At 41.6% G+C, this 20,251-nt stretch overlaps 2 protein-coding genes across 3 annotated transcripts; one reads left to right on the top strand and one right to left on the bottom strand.

Moving 5' to 3' along the window:
• Nucleotides 1-258: 258 nt before the first annotated feature.
• SLC38A2 (solute carrier family 38 member 2) lies at nucleotides 259-16,438 on the bottom strand. Of its 2 annotated transcripts, XM_032105544.1 has the most exons (16): nucleotides 16,351-16,438; nucleotides 15,514-15,695; nucleotides 15,160-15,241; nucleotides 14,921-15,036; nucleotides 11,981-12,054; nucleotides 11,791-11,883; nucleotides 11,514-11,595; nucleotides 8,483-8,565; nucleotides 7,478-7,536; nucleotides 7,202-7,351; nucleotides 6,398-6,477; nucleotides 6,201-6,301; nucleotides 5,692-5,816; nucleotides 4,926-5,070; nucleotides 4,711-4,808; nucleotides 259-3,940 (listed from the first exon to the last, which is right to left on the bottom strand). In XM_032105544.1, exons 2-16 carry the CDS (start codon nucleotides 15,630-15,632, stop codon nucleotides 3,842-3,844), a joined length of 1,506 nt encoding a protein of 501 aa, XP_031961435.1. In that variant the 5' UTR covers nucleotides 15,633-15,695; nucleotides 16,351-16,438; the 3' UTR covers nucleotides 259-3,841. The 2 variants fall into 2 exon arrangements, with proteins under 2 accessions (XP_031961435.1, XP_031961434.1); XM_032105543.1 differs by having other exon boundaries at nucleotides 4,711-5,070.
• On the top strand, nucleotides 16,115-19,872 carry LOC116443116. The gene is made up of 4 exons (XM_032107009.1): nucleotides 16,115-16,327; nucleotides 16,580-16,928; nucleotides 17,397-18,034; nucleotides 18,871-19,872. Exons 1-4 carry the CDS (start codon nucleotides 16,115-16,117, stop codon nucleotides 18,970-18,972), a joined length of 1,302 nt encoding a protein of 433 aa, XP_031962900.1. The 3' UTR covers nucleotides 18,973-19,872.
• The last annotated feature ends 379 nt before the right edge of the window (nucleotides 19,873-20,251 follow it).

Raw genomic sequence — 20,251 nt, 5'->3', positions numbered from 1 at the left:
CAGGTATGCCTTTTCCACAAAAGAAATTACATAATGCAGGTTCCTTGTAGAATTTAATCTCTCATTTTAAAGCCCAGACTTGTTCTCTTTACCCCTGTGGTGTCCTAAGTTGTGGATGTAGTTGTATGCCATTTTTCCCCCCCTTTCCTGAAAGGTGCTCAGTAAGGTAAACACGCATGAAATTAAAGGTACACTTTTAACATCACCTCTAAAGAAAATCCTCCAAATGCCTCCCCCAAGAAAAACATCACACGGTGGTTTAGGATTATCTCTTTATTTATTTCAGTTAAAACAAACATACAATGTTTCATTGAAACTGTGTTGCTGGCCACCAGTCCAGCCAGCAACCGTAGCTAGACTGCTGGCCTCTACCAATAAGGTGGTATTTACATATGTACACGGATGTACCGCAGGATGCCCGAATTTGGCGGCCTAACGAGCGTTAGAGCGCAGAGGTGGTTAACTTGCCGCATTCAGGAAATCGTAACATCCATGGTAAATTTTGGAGAGAAAGTATACACGAACCTGAACAATGCTTTCTATGGACCCAAGTGATTCCTGTGTTTATTGCAACATATACATTTGTAATAAATACAATCTTAGTGTTTTCTTACACACCTTAGGCGTAACACACTTCTTTCATCTCTGTAAGCATTACACTTTGTTGTAAAAGGCTCTTTCCTTTGACAGCTGTTACACAGATGTACAACATGGACAACTCCTTGAAATGATGTAACAATCAGTAATGAGAGAGGAATATATACATAAATCCTGGACTCAAAACCTACATTATATACATTATACTTACAGTATATACACACATACAATTTATGTACATAGACTATCATAAATATTGAAAAATAGTTTTAGTTTTAATGGATTAATGCTTTATAAATAACATGTTACATTTATGACTGAAATATCATGGAAGACAGTAATGTCTAACTGAGGTGACAGAAAAGTGGTTTAATACTGAAGCTGCTCTTTTAGGTGGTTTGTAATGTAGGTAACTTTAAACAGACAGGTTTCGAAAAAAATAATAATTAAAAAAAAAAAAAAAAATCACTCGTTGGAAATCGACCCAGCCAAGTGGAACTCAACTGTTGCAGGTGGAGAGTCAAGTCATCAAATTATGTAACACACAATGTATAATCTGGAAATTGCTACATTCAGAGAATTAGTGACAAGTACAATACGCTCTGAGGTGTCATCACAAAAATCTTCTTCCCTTCTGGTTGCCAAGAAGGACTTTGTAGTAACTCCTCACTTACAACTCCTTCCTCTTCTACAGTTGCTGCGAGAAAGGAGGATACTTCTCACTTTCTTTCCTCTTTTTAAATGCTGGCAAGGGAAGTGCTTCATCCCTTATGTGCTACAAATTGCTCAAAGGTAGACAACATTTTAATCCTCTTCCACCTTTGCACATTTGTGGAGGAAGAAGAAAAGCTGCCAAAGTACTGAGGAGGCACATGCTCAGCACTTCTGTGGAGATCAGGTAACATGGGATAGTTAGCCATGGATGTACAGTACCTGAGGCAGAGAAGTACCTAAGGAGCATTAGTGCTGACTCCAGGATCATTAATTGCCAGTTGAGTACCACTGAATTAATAATACAAATAACACAAGAGGAATCTAACTTGTCATTACAGTTTTACGCTATAGTCTTAGTGACCAGTACTTACAGTCATGCAGAAGTATCAATACAAAATACCTGCAGTTGTTTTTCCAAAGATTTTAAATGGCTGGGCAGAGCTTGACATTATCTGCCAAACAGTGACTATTGTTTAGATTTATTTCTGATTAATTCTACAAGAGCAAAAAAGTCTCAGGCACTGTTTTATCAATGGATTACAGGCCTTTACTTGTTCTCTCTGACACGACGACTGAGTAAAATCAGACTTTGTAAATCAGATTTCTAAAACATCGTGTCAGATGAAGACAGTTGACCACATTGCCATGACTATTTCATTAATAATCTCTATCTAGGCTTTTGTACCCAATATTGCTGTGTTTGAGAACCTCTTATAAGCCAAGTACGCTGTTATACAAGTGTTACCTCTCTTCAACCTGGGACAAGAATGAAAGAGTAAACATGCACTAGAAACAAAATAGCTCATCACAACCATACAGCACCTGTTTCATCTGCTAGGGCTCGTTAGAAACTTATCTATTTCTGAAGCAAACAAGCATGAGATGACTATCCAGCCTATGAGGTTATCTTTAATACTACTATACAATATAAATTGGAAGAGGAATCCCAGTTGCATATGTGAAGAGAGTTTGTACCAAGCATGAAATATTGGTGCAGTTATTTTGTGGATTTGACTCAGAAACAGAATAGTCAAGTAATTCAAAATCCAATAATGGATGAGGAATTTGAGAAATACTGTACAGTTTTTGAATATTATACAACTAGAAGACTACATCAGGACTTTTTTGTTTTCCTACAGAGTATTTCAAGATAGATTGGACAGAAAAAAATCCCAACAAACATTGTTACAACTGACAATGGACATTATTAATAAAGGGAACGTGAGGAGGGAGTTTTGTAGTAATGGCATCATATGCTCCAGTGCCATTCAGTTTCTATCTACAACAGGAAAGAAAAAAAACCCCAAAAAAGCAAAAACCCCAAACCCTGTTTTACTCAATTGCACTACTGAGTACCTCAAGAAGGGAAAATGTCGATGCCATCTTTACAATTTTAGATTAACTATGCTTTTCTCAAATGCACCCTTTTCTAAAGGGTGGGTTGTTTTAAAGTTTGAAAATTTGCATTTCCACACCATTTTTGGTAACTCTAGTTACTTACATAAGCTGACAAAGGATTTTCAGAATTATTTTCACTCTCATTTGAACTAAGGGAATTTCATGGGAAGTATTTAATATCAGAGAATTTGGACCTGAATTGGCTCATTTTCTGTTTTGGTCATTAGAAGCATTTTTAAAATAAAATTTCTTCTAATTATGCCTCTACAGAATCATAAAATGAGTGGGAAGGGACCCATCAGAATGACCATGTCCAACTCCTGGCCATGCACAGGGCACCCCAAGAACCACACCAAGTGCCTGAGAGTGTTATCCAAACACTTCTTGAACTCTGTCAGGCTTGGTGCTGTGACCACTTCCCTGGGGAGCCTGTTCCTGTGCCCAACCACCCTATGGGTAAAGAACCTTTTCCCAATATCCAGCCTAAACCTACCCTGACTCAGCTTCATGCCCTTTCCTTGGGTCCTGTCACTGGTGACACGAGTGAAGAGATCAAGAAAGTCAAACTAAATTTAATTTAGAACACTAATTAAATATTTTTTTGAGCTCTTCTATGTTATTTTTCCTTCTTTTTAGAAAAATGTTTCTCAAAGTCAAAATAGTGCTTTTGAGGTCTATAAGAATTTTTGGTACAAAAAAATAATAGCGTTTCTCTCTTTCTCTCGCTCTCTCATTGGTTATTTAAACACTTTGCTGTAAATTAAAGAGTTCTTTCTCACATCAAATGGTTCCATTAGGCACATTCAAGTAAAATAACAAAATATCCAAGTAACAATGATGAAAGCCAAACATGGCTTGATAAAAGTCTACAGAGAGTTCTGTCCATTCTCTGGAATGGAATAAAGTTGTCACTTCCTTCAGCCAGACACTCACGTGGTTTGATGTTAATATCCACTTCCATCATGCAGAATAGTTTCTTAAAGACAGAGTTCAGATATTCTACAATCAGAAGAACCATCAACAAAGAATCTGCCTTTTAAAGGAAGCTGAATAGCACATTTTCGTTCTCAGTAGGTATCTGAGTGAACACTGGCATTTGAAGTAGAGTATTACAGAGATTAAACCAGGGCAGTTAATGGCCATCAGATGTAACATTCTGGGTCCAGTCTAGAATAATCAGTGTCATACACCCAGTCATCACAAGTATACCACTTAGAAAGAAGAAGGAAGCCTGAAAAAGAAAACATAAAAGAAGTATTTCAGATTCTGCTAGGACACTGTTGGTAAACACCACAACATACACCTATAAATTCATGCCCATGTATAACACAAATGCCATTGCTCACAGAGGACAGAGTAAAAGAGACCAGAGATCAAGTCAATGACAAGGAGCAAAGTGTCTTCCTCATATTTGGGGTCCTGTCTCAAATCAAAAAGTACATTTATTTTCAGTATAGCAGACCCCACCCTCAACTAAGGGAAGTGAATGTAGCTGCTCATACCAGTCAGGCTATATCACTGTGCTATCTTGACTCTGCCTCAGTAGGTCTGATTTCATTATGAGTCACTATGTCTATAGTCAGTAAGAACACCAAGAACAATCAAGATAACCCGAACAACTGCCAGAGGTGAGCTTTTATGGGGAGGATTACATAAATAACTCTTAAAGGAATATTTGAAGGATGTTGAGACTCTTTAAATACAGCTCTTAGGGTATTTTGTTGAAATCTGGTTCTTAACAGCAACAGAATGACCCAGCTACTGTTGAGATTGGGGGCCACGGGCTGAGAGGAGTCACTGAAGTAAACTGAGTCTTGTGATGGCCAATTCCTTGGTTTTGAGTTCCTATGCAACTCCTGGCAACTATGCAAGATAATAGTAAATGTCAATTCACTGACTACTTTCACCAGGACTTCAAAATTCATAAATCATGAAGAACACAATTACATTTTTTGCTTTGAATTTGTAAACAAGTGTAGTTACATATTTGTCTATACATACCCCAATCTTTTGCACTGACTTCATTGGTTCCTTCTTCACTAATTTGATATAGAACGCAGAAGGAAGTATAAAGATCAGCATGGCAGCTGCAGAAGCACCTGTAGAGAAAAAGCACAGAAATAAATATTCATAAACAGGTAAACATACTCTAATTAGACTGGAACTGCTTTTTCTGAAATGTGGAAGATTGCTTGATCTGAGAAGAAAGTGCTTACCAATGAATCCAAAGATGTCTCGAATAGTAGGGACAAAGATAACGAGCACGTTGGTAAATGCCAGAAGAGAAATGGTAATGGAACAGTGACGCCACCAGCTGAACTCCTTCCCTGCCCACAGCAGCTGGGTAATGGAACTGCGGATCTTTGGAAGGTGGGGGTGGGGTGAGGGGGGGGGGGGAAAAAAAAAAAAAATACAGTTTAGTCTTGATTTTGGAAGACAGTGATTTGTCACCTGAATTAGACCTTCCTTCTGAAAGTATTTTAACATCATTTTCCCAAATACTTCAGATTTTAGCAGAAGGTGAAAGATGAAAGTAATATGGAGAAAAAAACCAAGGAAAAACATCTGGCTTGAACAAAAATAAATTCCGGAAAATTTTCTAACATCTAAGGACGCTGCTCAACAATATACACATAAATGGCCAGATCATGTCCACAATGTATGTACAAAAACATGCTGGCTTTTGTAAGCTGATAATACAACACTGTAAGTACTTTTATAAAAGGGGAAATCTGTTTCACTTCCCCAATACAACCATACCAGGAAAACAATTTAACCTAATGTACTTGTATCTACTGCTTAGTAAATGTTACATCTTCACTGAATTAACAGTATAGCTATAATTCATCAAGCTTATTAGAATAAATTTCCTTTTTCAGTTAAGAGAAAAACTCTTCAATTAATAAACAGGAGTTGCCAAATCAATAAATGACTACAGCAGTACAGGTGTTAAAAAATGGTAGCAAGACACAAATGACTTACTGGGAAGATAACTACAGGTACAGTGAGGGTTACAGCCATAAGTACAGCGAGACGCACAATAAGGAGGAGAACATCAGCACCCAGATAAGCAGAGTAGGTGTGAAGCAGTTCTGGTTCGACTTTTCCTATAAAGAAAACAGTATTTTAATTAGAATTAGTTGACATACTTCTTAAACATGTGCTTCTGCTCCAGATTCTAAGCAAATTTTACAAGACACCAATATGAACTGAAAGCCTCAAGAGCTCCTGTAAGAATGTATCCATTTTACACAGGGATGACTTGAAGGCACGGAATCTGGTTTAATCCAATTTTAATCCTATATCTTGGGCTTAATTCTACTACTGATCTCCTTTGGGGTGTGCACTTTTAGAAGTACTAAAAAAAGCACAATTAATACTGTATATTTAGAATGCATAGTAAATGCTTGCTTGTTCTATTAAAAAAAAAAAATACTGTGAGTTTGCAGAACATAAATAATTTAAAAGTAAACAGAGAAGGCAATATTCACCATAAAACGTCAAGTATCCAAAGAGAGCAGCCAATAAATACATGAGGAACATGGCAAAAAAAGATACATAGGACACATTCATCATCCTTTTACGGCTTCGGCTGTAAGAAAAAGCAACATTGTTAGTAGTGAGAACATACTGTTTCATACTAGATTTGTTTGTTTAGTGAAATTACAGATATATATCTCACACTTACCTTTTCAGTTCTTCATAAATAGGAAGAATTGCAGGATGGCAGACAAAAGAAAATGTTAGGATTGGGACAGCATAAACAGTCTGAAAAAAAAAAAAGTGTTTCTTAAGTATCTCAACAGACATTAGAAATTTACTTTAAAAAATCATCAGTAGATTCTTCAGTTTTGACCTCATTTTGTGATAAATACCAGCTGTTCTTTATAATGGAAACTTTGGAAGAAGTTAAAACAAGTTCGTATTTTCTTAAACCCAGACCCTGAGGAACCAGATAGTCTCAAATGTCACTGAAGCCCATGCTAAGCTGAATGTATTTGCATTCAAAACCATGTTCTGCAATCCACAGGCTTAAGCCATTCTATCTTGAACTTGGTATTGGGTATTACACGTGTGGAGATTCACCACTGTGACTGGGAGCCCTCATGAGTCAAGGATTTGTGACTGGGAACAAGTCAAACATCCTATTTTCAAACTTTTACAGTTTTCTTCATTTTCTTCTGCAATATACTTTTTAAAATGCTTCACTAACTTCCTTGAGAAAGCTTGAGAAATGCTGTGCTGAAGACTGAGAGGTGGTTTATGCCACTCAAACAGGCACCTCAAGCTCCACAAATTTCTGTGTATTTGGCGTGTAGAAACACCCAGTCTTGCAGGAGGTAAACAGTGCCAAAGTCTATTGGAACAGAAAGCCTTAACACATCCCAATTTTAAATCTGGGCAACTGCCTGAAAGGAAAATGACCTAATTTATCTGCTAAGTACTTAGTCTCAGTTATTTTCAACAGAGCATCTCATTTTCAGTCAGTTACCTGTGAATTGAAGATGAAATATTTTGGCTTGCACATATCATCAGTTGTTATATTTTCATGTACCAAAGGTGCCACTGTTGCATTAATTAATGTCATGTTCATGATGACACTGTCCATAGGACAAGGAATCTGAAACATCTTCCAAATTACCTAGAAATAAAGCCATGCATTTATTACTTTGACTAATGCAACATACATTAATTTTTAGAAACAGTGTTTAATTTCACTTTTAAATGCAGTTTTACAAGTGCTGGAAGTTTAGAAGATTATACTTACAACAATCAGAAAGAAGACCATGCAAAGTAAGGAAAAACCACTGGTATAGCCCAAATACCCTGTGATCAAAAAAGATTAAAAAAATCTAAGACACAATAAACAGAAAGACCATTCAAGTCAAAACATTATGACAAAATATATTCTGTCAGTGATCTCTTTTGTCATTTCCTTAGCATTACACAGAACAAGTTAATTATTCATTGACTTTCTGCTAATCTCAACCCAGATCTGAAAGTTCTGAAAGACATATTAGGGTCTGTACATACGGTGAGTCTGTAATGTTAAACTTTTTAACTTACAAGAAAAAGATGCAAACTAAAAAACCCCACAGCAACAACTATATGAATTGTTTATTGTACATTAAGAATAATTATAGGATTAATTTTAATGGCATGCACTGTAAGATAACCTGGCCTTTTTCCTTCTGTTTTTACTGATTTACTTAACTTCTAGAAAATAGTAATTTGAGAGAGTAATTCACATTGAGACTCTCAGTTATTAAGGTTCCACTACAGGATTCTCTGAATAAATAGCGCGTTAACTGAATTATTCACATATACCACTGAATTACAGCCATTTCAGATAAAGCATCTGGCATGAATATTCTGTTACTCCTTGGGAAAAATGAAAAGATACTGCCAATACTGCAGCCCTATACTTTGAAGGCTGTTACAGGATAGCTGGTAACATTATATTATTCCACTATTGACCAAAATAGGTCAAACTTTGGGATAAGAACAGAAGGAGAAAGTTACTGTTGACCCATCCTATCTGCCGTCCTTTCATTTTCCACAAACACATCTGTTATTTAGTATACTTGTCTTCATTTTTTTTCCTTTCTTCAGGAAGACTGACAGCAAATACCTAAACACTAATTAGTCCCAAGAGACAAGTTTGGATGCAGCTGTTAATTCACACAGCATTTCAAGACTCAAACATTGCATCAACCCATTTCCCCACAGTATTTTCAACGGGTTTTTATTTTGATTGCTCTCTACTACTTACCTAGATTTTTCAGTAGGGACAGGGGAAGAATGAGGATGAGAGACACCAGCAGCACTAAATAGTCACCATTGAGATACCACTCTCTGTAGAAAAGAAGGTAATATTTTTAAGTAATCAAGTATTTAAAAATTACACTTGCAGTTTAGTCTTCACTCTTATCTTCTACAACATATGGCTCCTTAAAAAAATGCACTACCTGATGTCACAAAGGATAATTTCCTATATGGACCTAACACCCTACAATAGCTTCTTATCTCACCCCAAACCTGCATTGTGCCTTTCCTTTAGTGTCCTTTTATAAAAAAAATATGCATCTGTAAGTCAGAAGACGGAAAAGTAAATGATTGGTTAGAAAAAAGTCAAGTGGGATCAATCATGGAAAAAATAGTAATTTTCTTAAGTGCTGGTTCCCAACTCTCCAGGTGTGTTACAATATTGCAGGGCCCCAGCAGGGTTTCCACTCTGAATGGAAATAAAATTGTGTTGGGAGCCCTGTGGGAGTTAAAGAAAAACAGGTGAGGGCTGAAGGTAAGGCAGTAGCTCAAGCCCACTAGCTGAGGAAACTCCAACAAGCACTGGGAGTCTCTTGGAGGCACATTTAGTCCCTTTCAGTAGGGAAAACATGGTAAGAACCTCAGGAGCTTTTTCTTTCAAAACATTTTTGCCATTTATTCTGTAAAAACCAGCAGCTGTTTTTTCACAAAACATTTTTGAGCATTAGAAGATTAACATCTTTTTTGAAATACATAAAAACAAAGTCCTACAGGACCATCCTATATGCTTTAACCAATTAAAGTAACACTAAGCATTTATTCCCAAGTATTAATATTTTACATCCTATTATGATATAATTTAGCAGTATTTATTTTAAAATGGACTGTACACTATTTAGGTAAACAAAAATATTAATAATTTAATTGGAAATTCGTATATGCAAACTCAGTTGCTAAGTTATAGCCCTTTATATGGTAGTGGAAATACAGAATAATTAACAGACTTGCTCTGGATTTACATAGTAAATGCAAAAATGATGCAATCTTCTCTTTCCTCAGTTTTACCTGGGATAACTAGATGTAAAAAAGGAGTATTTTAGAAACTTCAGATGTATAGGACATTAACACCATACACCTTTTGCTGTCTTTTTTTAAAATATAGTAGACTTGTGGCAAATTTAAAAGAAATCACAACACAAACTCCTTTCAGTTGATACAATCACAAGAACATGCACTGCTATTGTGCATACCCATAGAGAGGCCATCAGGACTTTCAGATCAAGGACTTCAAAGTTTTTCCGTGCTGAAGAGTAAAGAATGGGATTGTGCAGTTTTAAAATATAGCCAAGTACTTTAGAAGTTGCTAAACAAATTTTAATGATGGAGATTTGTAATATTGTCTCAGAATTCCAGAAGCTCTTTTACAGTAAGCATTATTTTGGGACACTTAAACAGGTAAGTGCTTACATTTTAGGCCCCAGGCTGCCAGAGTGGAATCCATGCCAATGGTAGCCACCCAGACTCCCCTAAGCAATGCATGGAGAGAGTCAGTTAAATGGGGTTCACAATTGCCAGAGCACTGAGAAAATATTTACTTTAAATCAGTGTACAGCTACTTAGTGCCAGCCAGCAAGAAAACATTTAAGATACAGATCTCAAGTTCTTCATTTTCTCTGCCAGATTTGCAGAGCAGCAGCTGTATCCAGTGAGATTCACAGACTTTAACTCTCCCTCTTGAATTGCAACCAATTTTGAATTCTTTACTGAAGATGGGACAGTTAAAAATATTTGCCTCCGAGCCCCCTTCTAAATACTGGCTACTCCAGGGGCTCTCTTAGAAATTGAAAAATATAGACTTGAATTCAGCCAAAGGAGAGAAATGAACCTTCCCAGCAAAGAATTTGTAAACGTAACACTACTAAGTAAATAGGGTGGGTGCAGTATTTGAGTATATTAAAAAAAAAGAAAAAAAAGAAAAAAAAAAAAGATAATGGCTAGCACTGTTGTCATGACAATATCAGCAAGCTGTATGAACATCACCAAATGGCTTGAACCCCTTGGGGAACACGGCAGAAAAATGCCTACCTTCTGAACTCAGGCTTAGCTGTAAGTTGGAGTCTTGAGCTGCTCAGCCCTCTCAAGACTGGGACACTTCAGGACAAGGCACAGAAGTACAACTCTGAAGAGTGAGATTTATAGCACTTAACTCTATCCATCTGAACTCAGGCATCTTGTTTTTACACACCCTCTCAATACAGAGTGATATGATCAACTGTTCTTTGGAGATGCACAAAATGTGTCTGTCAGGTGCACTGAGCTGATCACTACAGAGGGTCACCCTTCTCCACTGATCATACTAAGACCAGTGTAATGATGAACTCAAAATCTAACTTTCAGAGGGTATGGTTACATAAAATGAATCCTACTCAAGGCACCTCTTTTTAAAGCCAAGCAGAAAAGCCACTCTGGAGTCAAGGTATCTCCAGGACTAGATGGCAAGGCATCTACCACTCCAGTCTTAGGCATATAAACTGTGGTTTAGGTCAATGTTTAGTCTCTGTATCATTTTGAGAACTGTTCCTTAAGACAGTCATTGCATAGCTGCACCTTAGTCTTATATTTAATCACTTCCCACAATATTAATACTAGGAAACCAAATTAATCAGACCAAACCAGTTTGAATGCAGTAAGAAAATAAACAAAAAACCAAAACAAAACCAAAAAAACCAACCATAATGACATTTATCTTTCCTTATTGAGCGTATGTACTGACTGGTACATACATTAACACTTACCTGATGTTCTTTACAGAACAGCTTTCTGCAATGTGATGCAATACCTGTATTTTTCTACCCTTTTCCCAGGTCAGGCTGGATCTAAATGAAGTGAAGCACTCAAGGGAAGGGAAAACTTACTGTATCTGTCTGAATAAGAAGCTACCCTATGGTGTACCGAACGTGGTCTTCATATAAAAATATATACAGTCTCCGTGTTTGTTTCTCCTAATAGTTTCTCTGATGAGGAGTTCTAACACCTACCCTGTGGTCTCTTCGATGTTCATAAATGTCTTGATGACCAATGGTAACTCATATTTCACTATGAAGAGGTAGCTTGACATAGCTGTAGGTGAATAACATCATAGATCATTACAAATATAGAATATGCCACACGATGCAAGAATCACATAACATGTTTCATAACCTCACTTGAACACAAGCAGTTAATGAATACATGTTGTGTGACAAATAAGTCTCCAAGAATAAGCAGGGAACAATTACAATTGACAGTACAGACATTTTAAGATCTTGTCCTCACCTCCAATGTTCTGCATTGTAATTGATCCAGAAGCAGCAAGTTTTCCAGCCATACCAAAAGCCTTCATTCCCAACTGTTCATACAATAAAGATCCTGAAAGAAAGCAAAATATCCCATTGGAAGGGCGTGTTTCACAAAGATACCATAAGAAACAAATACTACATATTTGTAAAACAGTAATTTGCCATACCTCCTTCATTGGCAGTCTTCAAAAGAAGATGCACTGAATACAAAGAAAATATCGAGACAAACAGCAGGAGTATCCTGGGGAGAGAAAAACATGCAAATTTGTAATAGCCATAAATGACTTATGATAACCCTATTAAATAAAGGCGTATCAAACATAAACATAATCCATATTAAAATACTATATGCAAAAAAATGTAGATTCTAAGGTCAATTAAAAGCATTCTGAAAACCCAATTAATGCAGTGTGTAGAAAGGATTTTATACTAAATTGCATTTCCGTGGCATACAAAGACATTCTAATGTAGGCTTGAACAATGATTCCATTCAGTCTGAAGTGGCATAAGCATCACCAAGTGTCAGGCTATTATAACTGGCTACACTTGATATAAATAACAAAGTATCAGTGGGAATGTGTGCGGGTGGTGGGGGGAGCTTTGCATCCTTGTAAGAAACTGTATTTCTCCCATCTTCCTATCCCTGTTCAACAGTGTGTCATGCACCAACTGAACATACAGTAACTAACATGAAGCTAACTACCAGCTGAAGTGAAGATTAGCTCTTGGTCTTAAAAGAAATCAGCTTTTCAGCTTAAACCTGTGTTACATTCTTTTTTTATGTACGGATGAAACTGCAAAAGCCTTAAAGAATTGACTGAAAATTTAGACTCATTAAGATCTGTGTTTTCAAATGGAAATACACATCTATTATCATTAAAAATAATTTCTTTCCTCAAAGATGTGCTTACATGGGAATCACTAGTGGCTTGTTTATCTTCCCCACAGCTTTTACAGGCAGTGCATATTATTTCCAGAAGCACATTTGCATCACCTAAAATTCCGACCTCTCAACAACAAATCTCCCACAACAAATGCACTTCCTGGAGTGGCACGCTAGGGGGGACTTCTCAGCTGCTGGAGAACACAGTGGAAAATTACAATGCATTAAAAAAAAAACCCTGGTCTTTCTTATACCAATATAAGCATTTTGCTTTATAGGAAACCTGAGAAACGGCATATCAAAAATGGCTTAAAAAGGGGAAACTTCATTTCCCAGAGTACATTTCCTTTTGTGTCATTTTTAATGTTGGTGAAGTTAGTAAATGCTGCACAAAGAACTGGAAACGAGATCTGAGAAGCATCACAGATCTGTATAGGAAACTTACGTTACTGTGGCAATTCAACACTAACACATGCACACAAATAAACCTATTTCTGACAGCATTTGACTAGCATTTGACTTAGCCATCAACTAGAAACAGCACAGCTGAGATGTGCCAGGGTTACACTACTTTAAAACAGCACAGACCTTGGACCTCTCAGTCCTACACCTGAAAAGGCTGCCTACAGTGTTGACAAGATCAGTTAGCAAACTCATCTTTGAAGCTCACTCTGCTTCTGCCTTTCAGACCATTCTATTCATCTATTTAGTGCTGACACAAGTGACAAGTCACAGCACTTACACAAATGACTCCGTATCTTCGAAGAACTTACTGCCTTAATCGACTGCACCTGGATCTGATTCTGTAACCTAGTTATTAAAAGATGCCTGTAATGCCCTCAGTGTCATCATAAATCCTCAGTACCACCTGTGATTAACTGCTTTCCTGCCTCAGAACTATACAATCTACACTAAGTTTTGTAAGGTAATGAGCTAGTTTGTCTTTGAAACAGCACTAATGCAAACAGATCTGAATGCAGTATCTGGAAATAAAAGACAAATAAATTGCCTCAGTCCCCAATTATTATATTGACAGTTTTGAACATTTTTTCCCTCAGAAAAAATGGCCCCCAAGTCTGTTCAAATAGCTAACCTTAAATTCTCCTTTTTCCTCGCCTCAGAGGCATTCTAATATGCATTACATTGATTATCTTACATGTCCTTCAGAACATCTTTAGAGCATGAAACTGATGTATAGAGAGATGAAGTATCCCTTCTAGATTCATGCTAAGTCATTATTTCAGTTTTGCATCATCTAAGCAAGTGAAAATCTTAGTAAAAGATTAACAAATCATCGTATACTTAAAATTCTTTAGGCCAGAACTTTACACACTGGTACGTTTCCTCAGGAAACTTGAGCACCACCCGATACACTGTGAAACATCTGGAAGTAAATGTGACCTACTTTCTGGAAATCTGGCAGCAGAGTCAGGGAAATTTTGAACTAAACATTGCTCTTCACATGTTCTTGAACATTCAGCACATTCATCTATTTCCAGGATAAAAACACAAAGTTCCTTTAAACATATCCGTGGATACTCATTTGCAGTCAAATCACTGACACTACCTACAGGTCGTGTGAGCTGAACTGCCGCCAATACCTGAAAAATGTACTTTCCCAAGACATTTAAAAGCACTGTCCATAACTGTTTCCTTATGTCACTTCCAATTACATTACTGTAGTTCTGTCCTACACCTCAAAGCTTTTGCCAACGTAGACACATCAATAAAGATATGCTGGTTATTCCACATCCCTCCCTTGTAGGCACACAGAAATTTTTATAAGTGCAACTGAAACCAGTTTGCAGAATTGAGTGAAAGCACAGCAATAAAAAGGACTTTATTGGTTAAGTACACTGTAACTCTGTAGGCACAATGATGTCAGCTGAGAAAAGCGAGACCACGTCCCTGATTGGGACTTGGATAATGGAACTTTCAGGGGAAGTCTATCAGTTATGGAGAAACTCTAAGTCAAGTAAAATTCACTGTAAAATGTTTTTGAGGGTTGCAGAACTTGCAGTGAACTTGTTTAATTTTTGCAGGTTCTTCTGAAGGTATCACAATCTTTAAATTTAAAACAAGCCATAAATCCTAAAATGCTATTCTGCACCTATGAAAATGACTGGATATTTTCTAGGGGTCTTATTCTTACACCAAGTATTTTTCCATTATGAATTACACACCAGAACGATGGGGTTTTCTTGGTGAACCAAAAGATACTTACACAAAAAGAGCAATTCCAGTGTTAGCCATGGCAAAAGAAAGACCAAGGATGCCACTACCCACAATAGCATTGCTCAGATTAAATACTGACATTCCGAAGGAAGTAGTACCCGGATGCTGAGAAAAGGAAGATAGGTAATAATTAATAGAAAGTTATTACTCATCTCAGAATTAAAAGGAACATAGATCTGGCAGTACATTTTTGTTTGTTTATTTGGAACGTCATTGCTGGGTACTTACATACTGAGTTTCATATTTCTTCTTTCCAAGGTTGGAATCGAGCAAGAAATTTTGGTTTTCTGGATCAATATCCGCATAGTGGCTGCAAAACAACATTGCACCATTAGTGACTCTTAGGGGCAACTTGCATATTCACTTCCCGAGCAGCGCTTCCAATCCATTTCAAAGGGAAAAGGAAAAACCGACGGAATAGCCCCGAAAGAACCACCCCACCTGGCAGTGTCAGCGCACGGAGCGCTGCGCCCGTCTCCGGCCGCAGTGACTCCCGTGTTTCCGTACGGACTGCCGGCAGACACGAAGCCCCGCCGGCTCCCGGCTGGTGCCGCCCGCCCCGGGGCGGCGGAGCCCCCTCACCTCTTCATGGCGGCCGGCTTGGTGGGGTAGGGGTAGCTGAAGTCGTTGCTGTTGGAGCTGTAGCTGCTGCTGTCCTCGTCGGGCGAGATGTTGAACTTGCCCATCTCGGCGCTGCTCATGCTGGCGGGGCCGGGGTCGGGGCTCGGCCGCTCTTTTGTCCTTGCCGGCGGGACTCGCCGCGCCTGCCGAGGGGGCGGGAGGCGACGTCAGTGCCGCAGCGGGCGCGCGGCCGTCACGTGGTCCCGCGGCCCCCGCCCGCCGCCGAGTGGAAAAGTACCAGGCGCGCGGGGCGGGGGGCGCGCGGACAAAGGTGAGACCCGCGCCGGGGCGGGCGGGGGCGCGCGGCTGCCACGGCCCGGCCACAGCCGCCACCGGCACCGGCACCGCCCGGCCCGCGCCGCGCCCGGGCAGCGGCACCGCCACGCCGCACTCCCCCCCCCCCCCCCCTCCGCCTCCCCGCCCCGATAGCGGAGAGCAGACTGATGCAACACCGGTGGGCGATTGTCACATCGGCCGCCGGAGCCTCCTGCCCCGCGGCTGTCCCTCCCTGTGTTTACCTCCCTCCTCCCCGCCGGCGACACCGCGCGCTCCAGCGTTTTCAATGGAAAAACGCAAACCGCTGGCGGAACTGCGTCGCGCCGCAGTCACTTTGCGGGTTTGCCACCTTTCCACGCAGCGGCGGCGCGTCCCTACGCGCGTCTCGGCGGAGCCCGGCAGAGTCTTGGCGACAAGCCCGGGCGCTGCCGCCGGACAAAGGCGCGAAGCACGAGCCGCGCTCCGTCCGAAAAGGCGCCCCGTTCCTCCTGGCGGCCCGGTAACAGCCAGCCCCTGCCGTACCTTCTGCGCCTAGAGCTTGAAAGCGAGGGTTTCTCCCGAAGCCTCGGAATAACGAGATGCTCCTGTCTCCGCTGCTACTTCTTACAAGGGAAAAAGCCCTCAACTATGAAATGCCAGCGAAAACAAGTCCCTAGATAAATAAAGGTAGAAAAAAAATCACGTAAAAAAAGCCAGCGGTATCAAAAGGAAAGAAAATATCGCGTCTGTGTCCCTCCGACGTCCCTCCCAGTCTGACGGCCCCCTCCAGGCGCCGCCGCTCTTCAGGCAGGAATGTGGGCGCGTCATCGCAAGGGGCGCGGCGCCCGCCCGCTGCCGCGCCGCCCCCCCGCTGCCGCGCCGCCCCCCGCCCTGCTCGGCTGACCCCCTGCGCCGCCCGGGCGGGGGCGGGGGGCGTCCCCGACTGAGAAGTGGGAGCCGGTCACCGGCGTGTGCCCGACGGGGATCGGGAGCGGGGCCACTAGCACATGAGCCGAGCAGCTCGCCAGTGTTTACATTCGGGCACTGGTTTACACGGCGGAGACAGGACGCTGCGGTGCTTGTCAAGAGCGCCCTGCCTGTGAGGTGCTTCTACCGGCCCGGTGCAGCATCCGCAGCGTGACTGCAGCACCCGGTGGCTACCGGTTCACCCAGGATCTGCCTCCCTCTTCCCACTCCGCGCCTGCCTTCGGGCCCTGGCACTGGCGTCTCCCAGTAGCAGGGTGCGTGGCAGGGGACGAGGTGCCACCGACCCATCATAGCTCCTCGCTGCAGTCACTCGCTATTTTTAACACCTGCAGCAGCGCACGTGCAAGCCCGGACCCTGAGGGCAACTGACAGACTCCCCGAACGTTTCCTTCGGGAAGTGAACCGGAATGACAGACTCCCCCTAGTGATGTGATTCATGGTAAACCTCCCTGGATGAAAGAGAGGGGGAAACAGAACATCCTGCTTCCTTTTCCTCAGGTAACCACTCCACCAGATTTGGAGAGCTCTCTGCTCGGTCCTCCGTTGAAGTGTGCGGCGGGTCTTTACTGTCCGCCGCAGCTCCTCACACGTACGGTGAGGAGGCCTGGCGGAGGTAGCAGGGGCCCATTTAGCTGCTGTCTCTAGAGGGACGAGGGGTTGCAAAGCAGCATCCCCAGCTCCTGCCCTCGCGGCAGCAGCGCACTCCCACGCCAGCCTGGTGCTGCCAGCCTCGAGTGCGGAGGATGCCCTGCCACCGCGTCGTTTGACCCCCTCCGTGCTATCGCCCTCCCTCCCTTCTTCTGCAGCCTCGAGAGCCCGTGAAGGGTGCGAGGGGCGGCTGCCTGTCTGCTGTCCCGGGGCAGTGGCGGCCGCACAGACACGAAAGCAGATCACACCGTCGAGGGACAGCGAATCCCTCACCACCATCCCCGCTCCTCGGCCCACTGCAGTGCTCGCGACTCTGACGGGGACACGAAGCTCCCCAGGGCTGAGACAGGCGGGAGAACGGTGGCTCTGCCCCGCGACTGTCGCCGGGGCAAGCGGGCGGGAATCCGCCGGACGGCGCGAGGCGGCGGCACCCGACCATCACCGCCGCCTAAGGTTCCGGACCGTCCCCGCCGGAATGGGGGGCGGGAGTGGAAGCGGGGAAGGGGCAGGGACCGGCGAGGGCACGCGCAGGAGATGCAGGAGCCGAAAATTTTCCATCACTGCAGTCATCCCCCCGCCCCCATCCGGCGCGGTACGTCACGCTCCCCCCGCAGCCCGGCGGGGCGGGACCGGGCGGGATGCGCTGCGGCGCCTTCCCGCGCAGCCCCGGGGCGCAGAGGGGCGGCGGCGGCGCACCTGCTTCCGCGGGAGCGGCGATTGAAATGACCCCGGAGCTCAGCTCGGGGCGTTCTGCGCTGGAGCCGGCTCCTGCCCTGCACACCTGCCGGCGCAAGGCGCCCGCCTGTACCCGTCTGCGGACGAGGCGGAGCGCGACTTTGGGGTGCCTGTGGCAGTGAGGGGTGGTAAAGTCACCCCCGGAGTGCCAGTTCACGGCGTTTTAGGTCCTCTGAAAATCGGACTGCACAACGGGAAATTTGCAAAGGCGTCGGCAACCTGACGGGCTAAAGCGAAAAGCTGCGCCGCTCCCTTTCACAGAGCAATCACAGCGATGTGTAAATAAGCACTACTGCGGGGAAGGCAGGGCACAGTCCTTTTCCAATGGGAATGGTGAATGCCTGGTGCCTTTTTCAGTCAATCCCGTTCTTCGGGTGTCAGCAGTTCTGTGAAATTACAGTGTACATGACAGAGGTCAAGGTGACCTGTTTGTTGTGGGTTTTGCCAGTATAGCAACAGACGTAATGACGTATTCGTAACGTTTTTAGGACTGTATCATCCATTTCAAGGCAAGCGCACAGATTTGGTGCATGGTGAAGTGTCCCACATGCGCCTGGTAAATACAGCAACCATCTTTATAGATGTGATCTGGCTGTCGTGGACAGTACAGCTTTTAAAAAAGTTTAAACCAGATTTTTTTATCAAAATAAAAGTGTTACTCTACAAGTGCTTGATTTTTTTTTTTCCCCCTAGAACTGTCCTCATTTTGTATGGAAAACGATGATGAGACCTTGTTGCTCATTTATAAGAAGAATGGTAAAATGCACCCAGGAAGAAAAATTGCTATGTTTCTAATGGCCGCATTACAGGAACTCTGCAACATGTGAGTGCAATCTGCACTGCTTCAGAATACTGAGTCTTTAAAATTTTACCCATGCAGTCTGTTTGCTGGTTCAAATAATCTGCTTTTTCAAGTGGTTTTAAGTAATGCCTCACTGATTGAATTATAATTTTCCTGACTTTGTAATTGCCAAGAATGTCCTTGGCAAAACATACATAGAATGTGTTTCATCCAATTTTGAAATGTATTTTGTAATCCGAATAATAAAAGTTAATATTCATCAGTTCCTCCCACCATAGTTTCAACGATTCATTTGTTTTCATTGTCATGCTTTTCTTTCTCCCCTTTTTAAAGTGTTTTTTTGTTCTTTTTTTTCCTTTCCTTTGTTTTCATCCTCCTTATCCCTAAGTCACCCTCATTTTTATACCTTCCATTTGTTTGCTTTTTTATTTTGTTCTTTTGTGTGCCTTTACACATTGGAAGCTTCCTTACAAAGTTTGAACATTTAGGATAGTTAAACTTTTTTACTTTTAATCTGGAGATTCTGTTCCTACTTCATGTTTTAAGGTTGTTGTAAAAGAAACTGTAAGTTTGTTAGTTAGACGTTGTAAAAATTGAATTGTGTTCAGTGACACAGGTAGAAATTAAATAAAGTTTTCAATTTATTATACAGGGAGGTAATGGGGGTTGTGTAGCTGAAGAACTATCTGCTGTGTACTTCTAAATGTCAGTTTACAGCAGAGAGCTATCTGTAGATTCACACCTCACTGTAACATCACCTGTTGTTCTCCATCCTGTGAATGGTTTCTTTTAAAATTTGATTAGTTGTTTTTATATTTAGAAAAAGAAATAGCTTGTAAGTGCCTATGTTTTTTCTTTGCTCATGTTTTAACAAATAAAAGGCCTTTATAATATGTGAGGGTTTTTTTCCATGCTACTTCTTCCTAGATATATAAATAAATCTTGAGCTATACCATAAAACTATCTGTAACAGACACCCAGTAGAGTCATTTTTGTTTAAGGTATGCATGGAAAAGTTGTATGTACAGTAATACTGTAAAAGTCAAGTCCATCTGCAGGGTTTTTAGATGATACTTCCTAAATTGCCCAAAGGATACCTAATGAAATATGTAATATGTCAAAGCACTCTATACTGATAGCTACATTACATTCATTTTGTCTGTGCCTAGTATGAATAATATAAAAATCCCAACGGAGTAGGGATCTGCATCGGGTGAAATCCTCAGTACTGCCAAGAGTCTGGGGAAGGGTGATAATGGAGAACAGTAACAG

This window comes from Corvus moneduloides, chromosome 4 (assembly GCF_009650955.1).
Source record: "Corvus moneduloides isolate bCorMon1 chromosome 4, bCorMon1.pri, whole genome shotgun sequence".
Classification (NCBI taxonomy): domain Eukaryota; kingdom Metazoa; phylum Chordata; class Aves; order Passeriformes; family Corvidae; genus Corvus; species Corvus moneduloides.
This window is presented reverse-complemented; position numbering and strand designations above follow the sequence as displayed.